Genomic DNA, 13,287 nt, shown 5'->3' with positions numbered 1-13,287 from the left:
ACTGTTGGACCTGGCAGTGCTGGGTTAGTGGTTAGATGGTCAATCACCTTAAAGTTTTTTCCCAGCCTTAATGATCTTGTGATTCTGTGACCTGACTGGTGTGTCCAAGCCGGCAAACTGCTGCTCTTGGCAAAAACAAGACAACATTTTGAGGGTCCTGAAGCCAAAAATAGCTGCAGCCTGGGATAGTGCTAGGAGGATTACCAGACACACTTTCCTTCTTCTTACCTTGCCCTAGACCCTCACAGTCACTGCTTAAGAACAATAAAATGGCCCAAATTGACACCTGATCTGATGTGGCCCAGCCAATCTCATTTGAGGTGGTCTATGTACAGCTGCCAGCACATGGGCAGGGACGAGAACTGCTCTGCACTATTCAGTGAGTCAGTTCTGGCTTGCAAGGGAGCACCATTCATGGCATAGATGGCAAATTGTGTAGAAAACAGTTTGCTTCTCTAGCTGGGGCCTTTCCCAAGCACTGTACCTATGGAAAATGGTGGCAGCAATGACAAGGTGTTACTGCAGTTTCTCCAATGAATGCTTTAGCTGCTGCCCTTGCACCTAATTCTTAGCAGGACAGATGTATTTACCTTATATATTAATCTTTATTCACACTAAACGTCTTCAGAGAGCAGAAAAAGATGCAACACAATACAACTCTATGCAAATTAATCCCAAACTTAAAGCAAATCAGGAATTGTACCACCATTTCACAGGAATGACCCACAATGCAAGAGCAACTGGCTGCTGTGTGTGGTTGGGATAAGTGCTGAGCTGGAGATGCTCTGGGTACTGCCAGGTGCTTTGCACAGCTGGCTCCTGGTGTGTCTGACACGCTCGCAAAGCAGGGAGAAGATCATGCCCCAGGGGGTGGAAGAAGCTATGGCTGACCTCCAACCTTCATTTTCCAAGTGCTCATAGCTCATAGCTCAAGTTTCATAGATCAAACAGTGGCTCCTTACTGTGCAGAGGACTTCAAGGCATGATGGAGGTAAGCCAAGCATGCAGAAGCCCAGGCAGAACCTTGCCCGAGGTAGATCTGAGGGATGTCAGGAAGCAGTTGGTGATTTGGGAATAAGATCCAGTGCATCTTCTCTAGCTGCTCTTCATGACAAGGCAGAGGTGCTCACTAGCCCTTTGGGCCTATTATATCACTGCAGCCTCTAGAGCAGCTGCTTGGACCCTTTCTGTCCTACTCACCAGTGAGTTCTCTGGAAAACATTGCACAGTGGTGGAGACCAATACAGCAGGGGAGGGCATGCAGCAGCCTGGAGGCAGATCCTGCTGGAGCAGAAGAGAGATGGCAGTTTCGAAATCCCAGCTCAAAATTAAAGCTGGAAGTGCTCTGTGCTCTCATCTGGCTTTGGGGCTCAGTGTCCAAGACTGCTGCCAGAAAGCAAAGTTAGCATCAGGAGATGGGACAGGAGCCACTGCATGTTCCTGTGGTGTTCCCCTCACCAGCTCCACTAACACGATCATCAAGCATGGGCCAGGAGACTGGCATGGGTGCAGTCCCTCAGCCAGCACCTGACATGATGGAGGCCTCTTGGAAGAAGGGACGAAACCATGAGGATAAAGAAGGGGTGGGAGCCTTAGTTTGATTTCCTTAGTTTGAGCTTTCCTTAGCTTGCCATTTCCTTATTTAACAGTGCATCCCAGTGCTGGCAGGTATTGCATCATTCATTAAACTTGGGGTTGACGACAGTGGTGGTGGCACTCTTGAAGAGGGGATTATCAGCCTGGAGGGAGAGAAGAGAGAGGCTTGTGTTGGGCTTTCCAGCAGAGCATTACCCATCCCACCCATCCCAATGCCAACAGCACAGACAGCATTGGAAGAAGGATATTTAGGCTGTAGGATATTTATCCATAGAATATTTAGGCCCCTAAATGGCAAAATCCAGCTGGGCTGAAAAATGAGCAGAGGGGAGGGCTCAGGTCTACATGGCTGCCTCTGGAAAAGATGTCCCCTCCCCAGTGGATCTGAGCACCCCAGAACACACCACTGGCACAGATGGGCTCTCTTACATCATTCCACTTGGCTTTGGTCTTCTCCTTCTCAAACCGGCGGTATTCCCGACGGTCAAGCAGCTCCATCAAGAACCGCCAGATGACCAGGACCAGAATGCCAATGAGGAACACGCCAGCGACAGTGCTGCCCACAATCAGTGGGACGTTGGGAGGCTGTGGGCACTCTGTGGGACAGACAGACACACGGTGTCGGGCTGCAGCCCCTGGCGAAGCAGTGAGGCTGCCATGGCAGGGTTGGCAGCCTGCCTGTGGCAGGACAGGAGGAGAAGGGATGGGATACCTCTATCAGGATCAACGATGACGGTATATATCTCTTCGCCATCCTCTTGGACCATACGGAAGGACATCCAGCAGTTCTGGGAATCCTTTTCCCTGCATTTCCTATAATTTGTGCTCACCTCTGTTGAGTTCGTCGCGGGCAGGTGGATGTTGGCACAGGCCTGGGAGCAGTTCTTCTCAAAGGGGCCGCTGTTGAAGTACTTGCACTCCACACAGGAGCTGCAAAACAAGCAGATGCAGCTCACATCCGCAGGGGCAGAAACCCTCTCACCTGCCTTTGGCTACAGCTGGGCTGTGCCCCAGCACAGGCAGGGATATTGGGGATTCTCGTGCCCCTGTGCCCTCTCTGTGCCCATCACTCACATGTATCTGCCACAGGGAGAAGGGCAGCCTGGGCACTCCTGGCAGAAGGGGGGCTGGTACCCTCCCGTGCACTGGCAGCGGTTGCAGTGGCAGGTCCCACGGAGGCTGCACACGTGTCTGCGGGTGTTGAGGCAGCTCTCTGTGGATTGCTGGCACTGGCAGGCGCTGCCCTCATATCCAGGCAGGCACTTGCACACCCCACAGTCGCATTGCCCCCGTGCTGCAGAAGGAAGATCTTTCAGATCCTGCAGACAGCCAGGCCACCCTCCCTCTGCCCATGCTTGGAGAGCATCACCCAGCCTGGCCCCACCACACCACCCTCAAGGAGGTCCTACAGGCTGGTGGGGTGGGACCCAGCAGCCCCAAACCCTCCCACTGGGGTTATGGCACAAAAAAGCTGCATTTCCCTGGGCACTGAATTCTTCTAAGCAGGGGAGAAGCTGTCCCAGGCACATCACCTGGGCCGCCGCAGAGGGAGCCGTTGAAGAACTCGCAGTTCATGTTGTCACACTGGCAGTAGGTGCCGTAGATGTACTTGCCGGGCACGTCACTGGTGTGGCACACGCACTGCCCGCACACGCAGTCCCCCTGCCCCGAGCAGATCACCGAGCTGTTGTCCCTCCGGCAGCTGCGCTCCAGCTCCTTGCTGCTCTTCCCTTTGGTGTCGCACTCGCAGTTCTTCCCGGTGTATCTTGAATTGCAGCTGCCGCCAGAGGAGAGGTGCAAGCTTGGGTCAGTGGCCGTGCGGCATGCACAGGGCCCAGACCTCTGCAAAAGTGGAGCAAATCTGGGACAGCCTCACCAAAAGACAATGACAGCATGTTGGTGCTAACTCCATGCTGGAGCAGAGAGCAAACCTCAGAAATGCTGCTTTTCCACCAGTCGTATTCACAAGACCAAATACATGCCCAAAAGTTATTGTTATGTTTATAATTTCCAAGCCCTTGCTAAGGAGATGTGAGTATTTCCTGAGGAAACCCAGTCTTTTCCTCTCCTTGTCACTGAGAGGCCATGAAGCAATAATTACACTTAAAGACCTGCGTAAGCTGCAGCCAAGAAACGGGACTTTGAGAGATTTCTACAGAAATCTGTGTCTGCTCAGTGGTAGATTGGTGGATGATTTGATACTGGGATGGATGGGTGGATAGTTGGATGGATTGAGGCCCTTAGGAAAACAGCATAACCTCCACCAACAGAAGAGCCAGCTCATTGTGTCCCTGTCTCCATGAACACAGGGGACAGTTCCAAGGGGAATGCACAAATCCACCTCTCTGAACAAAAAAATTTGTGCAAAGCTACAGAGCCCAGCCCTGGCTTGGCCCAAAATCCCTCTCCCAGCAATTCCCCAGCTCTGGCAGCGTTTGAAATCGTGTTTTGGGTGGACAGCACATACCTGCAGGTCCCACATTCGATGATGCCTTGCCCATTGCAAGCAGCTGGGTCAGGCTTGTCATTGCAGTGGCAGTCGCAGTTGCTGGCCACATGGACAGTGAGGGTGTCTGTGAAGCCTAGTGGCCGGATGGTGAAGGAATAGTTTGGAATGCATGCCTTGGCTGTGACCTTCACTTTGAAGGTGACCTAGAAAGTGCAGAGTAGGACAGGGAAGGGCCACATGTCCAGCTGTCAGAGTGTGATATTGGCCCTAGGCTAAAGACATGCACATCCAGAACAATGGAGGATCTCCCGCATCCCATAGTATTTTGGACACTCCTGGCATTAAATTAATACAAACAAAAAGCCTGGAAGAGCAACCAGAGTTCCTGTCATTAAACAGGATGGGCAACAGAAGCTGTGCAAGCTGTGGGGTGTTCCTGGTACAGGTGAGCATACCTCTTCATTGATCTTGACATTGTCACATTGGCCTCTTGCTTCATCCGTGGAGTCCTTGTCATTTTTGCATTTGGAGTCATATTTGACATCCAGAGTGTCCAGCAAGGTGGAATGGTCCAAGATGATCCGCGACGAGAGATTCTTTGGAAAAATGATGGAGAAAATGCCATCAGTCCAAAAGCAGACCGAACCAAGAGGGTATGGGATTGCAGGTTAGGAAGAAGAGCCAGAGATCACCATAGACCAGGATCTCAGGTGCCTGGGGTGGTTCTGGAAGTGCAGGTGATGTCATTGAAGAGGTGGAAACTCCAGCACTTACATTGTAGGCCACTTGGATGAGTTCAATGATGTTGCTGGAGTCCTCTTTCAGCTCCCCCACTGCCGACTTTGGGATCATGTCACTGAGTTTCTGCCAGTGGAGAGCAAAGGGGTGAGCACTTCCTACCACGTGACTGCAGAGCCTGAGACAGCAGCAGGAGACACACACAGCTGTGTCTGTCCTCCTGGGAAGGGGATGGAGGCACTTGGACCATCTGACATAGTCTCACCTTGTAAACATCCACCACCCTACTGGTGACAGCAAAAATGGGCTGAATATTGTTTTCGGCAAGTTTCTGGACCAGCTGGCCAACAGAAGGGTAGTCCTGGATGGGGAGAGGGATATCACACTCAGCACAACTTCCCCCACCAGCAAAAGAGTAGACACTTCTGGTGTGGCAGCACAACTTAAGGTGATTAAGGTGATGTTTTGGTCTCTGCAACAGGCTGTTTTACATAACATTGTCTTTTCTGCCTGGGGGAGGGAGGTGGGGCGTGCTGGAGATGCTGAACAGCCCCCAGGTACTTACAAACTCATTGCTCCTTTTGTACATGTTGTCCTCCAAGTGGCACTTGCCATCATTGGGGGTCAGGATGCCTGCAAGCTTGCCATCCCCGGCAAAGTGGAAGCCGTCATCAGTAGCAAACACCAGCAAGCGGGTCACGTTGCGCCAGCCAATCTGGTCCTGCAAGTGGCACAGAGAGTGGCCCCTGTCCCTGAGCAAGGCTGGCAGGACAGTGCCAGTGGGCGTGGCCCTTTCCAAACCCTTGTGCCAGCCACAGCATGGGGCAGGGGGCAGGAGGAAGGCGAGTAAAGGGAGATCAGGGTTAGGAGGTTCTGGGGTAAGATGCTCTCTTTTACTTGCCAGAGTGACTTGCCCTGCTGCCAGATCAGAACTTAGGCAGGATGGGCTTCCAGAGCCCACCTGGAGAGGGGCAGAGCAGCCCTCTCCAGAGTGTGCGTGGGCAGCAGCCCTCCTGCCTGCGCACAGCTGCTGGCAGCGGGGCAGGTGCAGGACTCACCCCGCACACTGCTGCCTGCATCATGGCATCCAGCCCGCCCTCTGGGGCATCCAGGTTCCCTGAGATGAACTGCTTCCCCACTTCGCTCTCAAACTGCTCGGCGTTGTCCGTCAGTGACAGGATGTGCTTGAAGGCGAAGGGAGGCTGGCACTTCGTGTCCTTATTGGGGCAGGGGTTCTGCAGCTTCTCGGGGTGCGTGTTCACGAATGGCAGCACTGTCTTGTCCACAAAGGAGCCAAACCCTAGGGCAGCCAGACCACAGTTTTAGGGGCAGGGCACAGGGCACAGACAATCTGCTGGCCCCAGTGTACATGCCTATGTCCCTTGCCCTGCCACACTCTTCAGCCTGGCAGAGGCCACCTGCTGTCCACTTCCCTCATCCCCCTTCAGCCCTGCAGCTCTTCCCAGCAGCAAACAGATGTGCTAGGCTGAAGACAGGCTCACCAATGCGCCGAGAAGGGGTGGTGCTCTCCAGCGCCTTGAGCAGCTCCCCTCCCAGCTTCTTCACATTCTCCAGGTCATCCAGCATGGAGTAGGAGAGGTCCATGAGGTAGTAGAGATCAATGGGATACCCCATGGCACGGCGAAACTTCACCTCAAACACAGCAGGCTGGCCTGAGGGACAGGGACAGTGGGATCAGCTGCCATGTTGTGCCAGCTTGTGCCATCACCCACCCCTCCTCTCTCTTGGAAGAAAAGGGGTGGAAATGCAGGCTGCAGCGTGTTGCTGTGTCTCAGGTGAGCCTGGGGATGAGTGGAAGGGCATTGCTGGCAGGCCACAAGAAGAAGGGAGTTGGGAATGCCAGGCAGAGCATACCTATCCTCAGCTTCAGGTGCACCTCCTGTGGAGTCAGCTGTGTTTCCCTGCTTAAGGGCTTGTCCTGTGTTCTTTTGACCTCACTGCCTGGAAACTCAATCTCACTGCCTGGGCACCCCCTCTGCTTCAGCTGCTCAATGGTGTCACAGCGGATGGAGTCAGGCTCGCCGGCTTTGGTGAAATTCTGTGTGTGACAACAACAGAAGGGAAAAAAAAATCAGAGGAGCAGGAGGTGAACAGGCACCTTACAAGATTACCTGGCCCCCAAACCAGGTCCCCAGAGCATTGATGGAGAAAAGAAAACCTTTGATGGGTATTGACGGAGAAAGGTCATGGCTGTTGGATCCCTCCTGGCCCCATCCTCCATGCAGGAGATGAAACACTCCCACAATGAAGTCAGGCAGAGCCAGGCAGGCAGGGTGACTATCCTGATGCCTGTTAGCTGACTGCTGGGGAGTGACAACTAGACAGGCTACATGGACCTACCAGCTTCTTGCACCAGGCACAGCCAGGACCAGACTGAATGCAGTCCTTGCACGTCCCCACCTTGATCTTGGGGCACTCCATGGCAAAGGCTGGAAAGGCAAGAAGACAGAGTTGGTGTGGGGGGCAGCTGGGGGTGTTCAGACACCAACACCAAGCATCCATGCTGGCCTGAGCCTGCCCTGCCTCTCAAACCAATGCTGGGGGCCCTGGAAGGGCCCTCAGATGCTTTGCTGTCCTTCAGCTGGGCTGGCTCATGTAAACTCCAGATCCCAGGAAGTGGAAGGACATGGCCTTTGCACACCTCTCAATGCTGTGTTCCCCCTGCTTTTGGGCAGCACTGTGGATCCCCCCACTCTTTCCCTGAGAAGGCAGGTCGGGCTCACCTGTTGTCACCAGCAGCAGCACCCAGGTCACTGCTGGCAGCTGGAGGCAGCAGTCACGAGGCATTTTCTGCAGGACAAAAAGCATTCTTGTGACCACCTGGGATGTGCCCCAGGGATGGGGCAGCCACACTTTCTCTGGGCAACCTGTGCTGAGATCACATTCATTAACAGTGTCATGTGTCACACTTTTCTCCAGCAAAGCAAACCCTGACCATATAATGGCCTTGCAACATGGAACACGGGGAAGTCAGAAAAAGAGGAAATTGTTAAAAGAAGAAAAAGGAATAACAAAGTAAAAGGAACAACAGGCATTGCTCTTTATAGCAATATTAGACACAGTGTCTGAAAACCAAGTCATCAGTTTCAAAATAGCTCTGATAGCTGTCCTGAGTAAGAAGAGAACCACTCCTTGGCTCCTGCCATCACCCCTTCCTGTGAACTCCCCAAATAAACAGCTCAGAGAGATGTGGAAATGAGAAGACGAGAAACTGTCAAAAGACACTGAGACAGGTTATATGTTAGGGCTGCTCAAGACTTAGGCAGGATGGGCTTCCAGAGCCCACCTTGAGAGGGGGAAAAGCTAAGACAGCACACCCCTTCTGAGGCATCAGGATGTCTTAGCTCATCAGCTCTGTAGGATACCACCCCAGCTGAGGATGACATTGGTCAGCCTAGAAAGGATGTCTGGTCTCCTCCCAAGGGCAGAGAGAAAGTCTAGGTAGGTCAGTGGGTGGTGTTTTCACAGTGAGGTTTGGTGCCCAGCTGTTCCATAGATTTTGAGATGTGGCAGGACTTTAAGGGTGGTGGCCATAACTAATTATGGTTGGGTCCATCTGGAAGCCCACCCTGCCCTGGATCCAGTCCCCCTGGCAGAGCTCCACAGCCAGCACCACATTGCTGCTCAGCCAACAAGAGTCACGCTGAGGTCACCCAGCCAAACCCTCGGGGTGACGTGGCCTGGGAGTTCACTCTGCCACATCTGTGCAAGATCATCCTATGGTGGGTGGCCCGAGCTGTTCTGGACAAAGAGCTCTCCAAGTTCCTCTCCACCACTGCAGTTCCCCATGGTAAGATTTTAAGGACATAATTTATTGTCACGGCTGCAATGTCCCTGTCTGTGTGTCACGCACGCCCTGTGCTTAGCTGGCCCAACACATTCCTGTCACCTCCAGATTCTGCCTGCAGAGTTTGAGCTTGCAGGAAAGAAAAGTGGGTCCTCCCTTTGTTTCTTGTAGAACTCAGTGATTGACATCCTAAATGTGCCTAATTAGGCTCCAGTTCTGCTTTAAACCAGAAGTTCCCTCACATGCTGTGAGGACCAAACCCATGGACTCAATGAGCTCCTGCTTTTCCACCTGCCCAGAATTTCCAAGCATTTAATTCCTGCTGCTGTGCCAAAGTGTGCAGTGGTGATGGGATAGAGCTCTGTGAGCTCCTCGCTCCTGCTGGAGGTTGGAGTTTCCGGCTTACAGCCTCATCTCGTAAAATAGAGCAACCCTAAAACTGGGTTAAAAAAAGCTCCCAAACTCCAGAAATACTCTCAACACACCCCCAGTGCTAGCTGTTGTCAAGTATTGTAAAGTAGGGTTCATGTTGTGAGCTGCATTTGGATGCCTTTTTCAACCCCACAGTGGCTTCTTGCTCTTGTCACAAGAGTGTGAAGCACATCCTTATACTTGGAGAGAGCAACAACAGGAAGTTCAACAGTTCTTCTCTTCTGCCATGGAGGGAAATTACGCTGTGGTGTGTGGGCGGGTGAGAGCAGGGCTTTCAGAGAGAACTAATGGGGCTTCTGCCTTTGTCTGCCTCTTTAAAGCCTTCAGAGGAGGGCAAAGCAGTTTTTCAGCCTGACTCTGCGTGAGCAGGGTGCGAACATAGGCCTCAGCAGCATTTCCTCCAACCCCCTTGATGATCCCTTCAGCTCATCCCAGACTTGCAGTCACCACCAACCCCAGGTCTCGTCCTCCTGCATGTGCTCTGCCTGTGCAGTTGTTTTTTTCCTCCTTCTTTCCCATAAATTCAGGCAAGCAGAGGGGTGCACATAGCCCATCCTTCTGCCCTGGTGTGAAGGAGCAGAACTGCAGAACTTCATAACCACCTTCACCCTGTAGTGGGGAGTGAGATGCCAAGATGGAGCAGCCCAGCTAAGGGCAGGACACATTGTCACCAGGCTCTGCTTCCTGGCCAGGGCTGCATGGTGGCTTCAGGAGGAGAAAGCTGCACCTCAGGACCAGGGTCCTTTTTGGCCCTGTGCTCTCATCTCACCACATGCCTTGGGTGGCTCGGGACCAAGCCTCTTCTTCAACAAGAACCTTTTGTAGAAGCCACCAGGATATTCCACCAGTGGAGCATCTGCCTTAGGGCAAGATGTCCCCCTGGGAGGGGTCTGCAAGCCAGAAGATGTGAAGATGGCCTCAAGGAAGGTGCATAAGTTAAATGCTGGGCATTATCCTTGCTGTTCTGCCTGTGGGCAGGGTGCAGAGCTGGGTACTCTGGCACTCAGGATGTGCTGGGGGCTGCTGTGTTGGGACGGAGCTGGCTGCTGTGCTGCATGGAGGAGCAAGCTGGGAGCTATAAATAAGGCTGAAGGGGAAGTGTTGATACCAACAGTGATCCTGTTGCCATAAATAAAACAAGTGTTCAACAGCAGAGATGAGTCTTGAAGGCTGTTAGCCCCAAGTTCCCATCAGGGCTTTGCTAAGCATCTGTTTTCCCACAAAAAGGGAGGATATGCACTCATGCTCAATATCCTGGGGAGACTCCTGTGGTGTTTGCAACCCTGTAATAGGGAAGTTCCACTAGTGCCAGAGCCCATGGGTGCTTCCTCCACACTGCCAAGCATCCCTGGTGCCGGGTCACCATCATGCTGTGACAGAGATGCCAGATTCCCACCCCTGCAATCTGGGCAGCTCCAGACCCCAAGTACAGAAGGGAAATGAGCAGAGTGGGCTATGGTGAGGATGGGAGAGTGGATGTCTCTTGACTTGGGGCTGATTTTTCTGTCACTCAGTTGTGTGACGCAGATAGATCCCACCCAAATGGTCACAGACAGGTCTTTCCCAGTCCATGCAGAATATCACACTCAGTGTGTGTGTATATGTCTTTTTATATATATTTTGTATATGTAAATCACAGGGAAAATATAAAAATAAATATATATAAACTTATTTTAAATAGATAAAGAATACAATAAAAATACAATTAAATAAATGAAAAGTATATATATACACATATATCTATATCTGTATCTGTATCTATATCTATCTATCTATATCTATATCGATATCTATGTCTATTCCCATGTCCTATTATAGGAAATATGAATATATTCCATATATATTTCCTTCCAGCAGCCTCCAGTGCCTGCAGAGGACAGATCTGTGGAGTGAGCTCTCTCCCATGTGCACCAAATCCCTGCCTAGTCAGTGGCATCCCTTGGCTCTGAGCACCAAGGTCCCTGGGTGCCCGTGGGAGCCTTGCCCTGCCCTGGGAGAAAGGGGGAGGAGGGGTTTTGTGCTGCTGGGTCTGCCAGGGTCAGGGTCCTGCTCGGGTGGGAAGGGGCTGCCCTCTGGGGACACCACACCCTCCAACCTGCTGAAATCACTCGGAGCAGCAGCAAAAAAGTGAAAAACCGCTGTGAAGCAGGATGTGTAAACTGCGACAGCTAAGATAGCAAAATGCACCATTTAGAGATTTCCCACAACTTGCAGCAGCCCCGTTGCAGCGCCTGTGTTGGCCACAGGACATGATGCCACCACATGTGTTCAACTCTCTGCTTCTCACCTGCCAGGAGGCTGGGAATTGTAGCTGTGACATTGGAAAAAGCATCAAAACCAGGGACCAGGCTGCCTTCCCTGATACCTGGCGTGTGCCCCGCATTCCTTCTGCATCCAGGAGCCACTAAGGTGCTGGGAAGGATCTGCTCTCCCCGGGCTCACATGTCTGCAGAATATTTGATGTGTGCAGCACACAGAGAGATGGAGGAGAAGAGCGAGGGTCTCACTCCCTGTCCCAGCTACTCCCCCAGGCTCACAGGGGTGCAGGGACACCCGGAAAGGTCTGTGCACAGGCATTCCAGGCGGTGACACTGTGCTGAGCCCTCCAGGCAGCCATCCCTGCCATCCTCATGCCATGCTGCCATGCCACTTCCCTCTTTCCCACTGCAACCAGCAGCTCGGAGTGGTGGAGATCCCCTTAGGAAGAAGGAGGGTGATGGGAAGGTGGCAGTCCCAGCCCCGGTGCTGCAGGTGAGCATCCAGCCCGTGCCACCCTGCCCAGTGCCATGTGTCAGGCCGAAAGGAGAGCACACTGCACCCTCTCTGCTCTGCTTTCCGAGACCACAGGCTGCTGAGGAAAGGGAGTTTTGGAGGTCTGGAATCCTCCCCACCATAACCACCTGCATTTCCAGGCTCAGTGCTACCTCCAAAGGCAAAACTGTTACGGCCCAGGAGAGCTGCCTTTGCAAAGGCTACACAGACTGACCCTCCTGAGGCAGGGATGCCATGCCAAGCTCCCTGAAGCTCCTTGAACTCAAGTGGCCAAAGGTTAGATCAGGAATAATAAAAATATGCCATCGAAACACCAGAACTACAAAACCCCTTTGTTGCCTGCCTGCCTCCCCCCAAGAAAGGAGGAACAGAAGCATAAAAATTGAGATGCTGTACTCGCCTGGCCTCCAGCCCTCGTCTCTGTTCCGTACTTGGGCTGTGATGAGGATGGTTTCAGCTTCTTAGTTTGGCTGGGAAAAGCAGCTGGGCATCAGGAGCTCTGTGACATACGCCAATCTTTCCTTCCTATTTCTCTCTTGCAGTTGCACGGGAAGAGGAAGTCAAGAGTGGTGCCTGTGGGAGGGCGTGTTTCCCAAAACCCCAGCCAGCCCCCCTCAGCCTGGCCAAACCCACAGCATCCAGCCCTGTGGGACTGGAACCGGTCTCCCTGGGACACCCAGGGGCTTGCAGCCCTCCCAGTGCACATAGGAAGGGGACCCCACGCCTTATGAGAACTTTTCACCTTTCACAGCCCTTATGGGGACCGGCGATGACCTCAGTGGGCAAACAAAGCTGGGAGTGGGGGCAACTAGTTCATGTGGGAGCTATTGGCAGCCTTTGGGTGTGGAGAAGATGGGGAGCTCCTCTCAGACTGTGGGTTGGCCTCCGAAATGTTTGTGTAGCCAGGCCTCCTTACATGACAAGAGGATGCAGGCGCCATCCTCTAGCACAGCTCAGGGCTGTGTGGGGAATTTTTTTTAAGCAGCCTTTTAGAGTTTTTGTGCCGGCTTCAATAACTCCTCCCAGCAGCAGCATTTCCCTGAGCAGAGAGGAATCAACTCCTGGCAATTTTCTCTTAACCTCTTCAGGGCACTACAGTAAAAAAAAACAAAACAAAAACCAAACCAAACCTAATTTAGAAAACATACAGGATTGTAGGGGTTTTAAAAAACTAATTAATGAGTCTTTATTAATTGCTTTGTAGGTTCTCCTTCCAAGCAAGCTGATGTTGAGTCACCATTTTGCATTATCATGGAATCCCAGAAGAGTTTGTGCTGGAAAGGACATTACAGACCATGTTGTTCCAATTCTCCTCTATGGTCAGGGCAACCCGAGGCATTATAAGACCCTGATGCTGTTTACCTGCTGCTGTGTTACAGTTATGGGTTTATTTTTGCACCAAGAAGAGAGATTGCAGTGCCAGCAGAAAATTTCCAAGCCTGGATGGATGCTCTGTGGATTGGTGCCTTTATTAAAGAAGCCATCATAGTCC

At 52.4% G+C, this 13,287-nt stretch overlaps 1 protein-coding gene across 3 annotated transcripts; it reads right to left on the bottom strand.

Annotated features, from left to right (window-relative positions):
- Positions 1–585: 585 nt before the first annotated feature.
- Positions 586–12,348, bottom strand: ITGB2 (integrin subunit beta 2). 3 transcript variants are annotated; one of them, XM_038143282.1, is made up of 16 exons: positions 12,196–12,348; positions 7,528–7,594; positions 7,145–7,233; positions 6,659–6,842; positions 6,286–6,456; positions 5,842–6,083; positions 5,349–5,504; positions 5,049–5,144; positions 4,820–4,909; positions 4,501–4,641; positions 4,064–4,248; positions 3,129–3,373; positions 2,671–2,890; positions 2,309–2,526; positions 2,026–2,192; positions 586–1,739 (listed from the first exon to the last, which is right to left on the bottom strand). In XM_038143282.1, the coding sequence occupies exons 2-16, from the start codon at positions 7,589–7,591 to the stop codon at positions 1,677–1,679; spliced, it is 2,331 nt and encodes a 776-aa protein (XP_037999210.1). In that variant the 5' UTR covers positions 7,592–7,594; positions 12,196–12,348; the 3' UTR covers positions 586–1,676. The 3 variants fall into 3 exon arrangements, with proteins under 3 accessions (XP_037999210.1, XP_037999208.1, XP_037999209.1); XM_038143280.1 differs by having other exon boundaries at positions 7,528–7,671; positions 12,196–12,344; XM_038143281.1 differs by having other exon boundaries at positions 7,528–7,676; positions 12,196–12,339.
- Positions 12,349–13,287: the final 939 nt, after the last annotated feature.

The sequence above is a fragment of the Motacilla alba genome, chromosome 7, assembly GCF_015832195.1.
Source record: "Motacilla alba alba isolate MOTALB_02 chromosome 7, Motacilla_alba_V1.0_pri, whole genome shotgun sequence".
Classification (NCBI taxonomy): Eukaryota; Metazoa; Chordata; class Aves; order Passeriformes; family Motacillidae; genus Motacilla; species Motacilla alba.
The sequence above is the reverse complement of the archived record's forward strand: the minus strand, read 5'-3'. Positions and strand labels throughout refer to the sequence as shown.

Excerpts from the sequence above, each read along its gene's own strand:
- ITGB2 (XM_038143280.1), bottom strand. The coding sequence starts at position 7,612 with ATGCTTTTTGTCCTGCAGAAAATGCCTCGTGACTGCTGCCTCCAGCTG. Across the intron at positions 6,457-6,658 it reads GCACCTGAAGCTGAGGATAG|GCCAGCCTGCTGTGTTTGAG; the intron begins GTATGCTCTGCC and ends CCTGTCCCTCAG. Across the intron at positions 5,145-5,348 it reads ACAAAAGGAGCAATGAGTTT|GACTACCCTTCTGTTGGCCA; the intron begins GTAAGTACCTGG and ends CTCCCCATCCAG.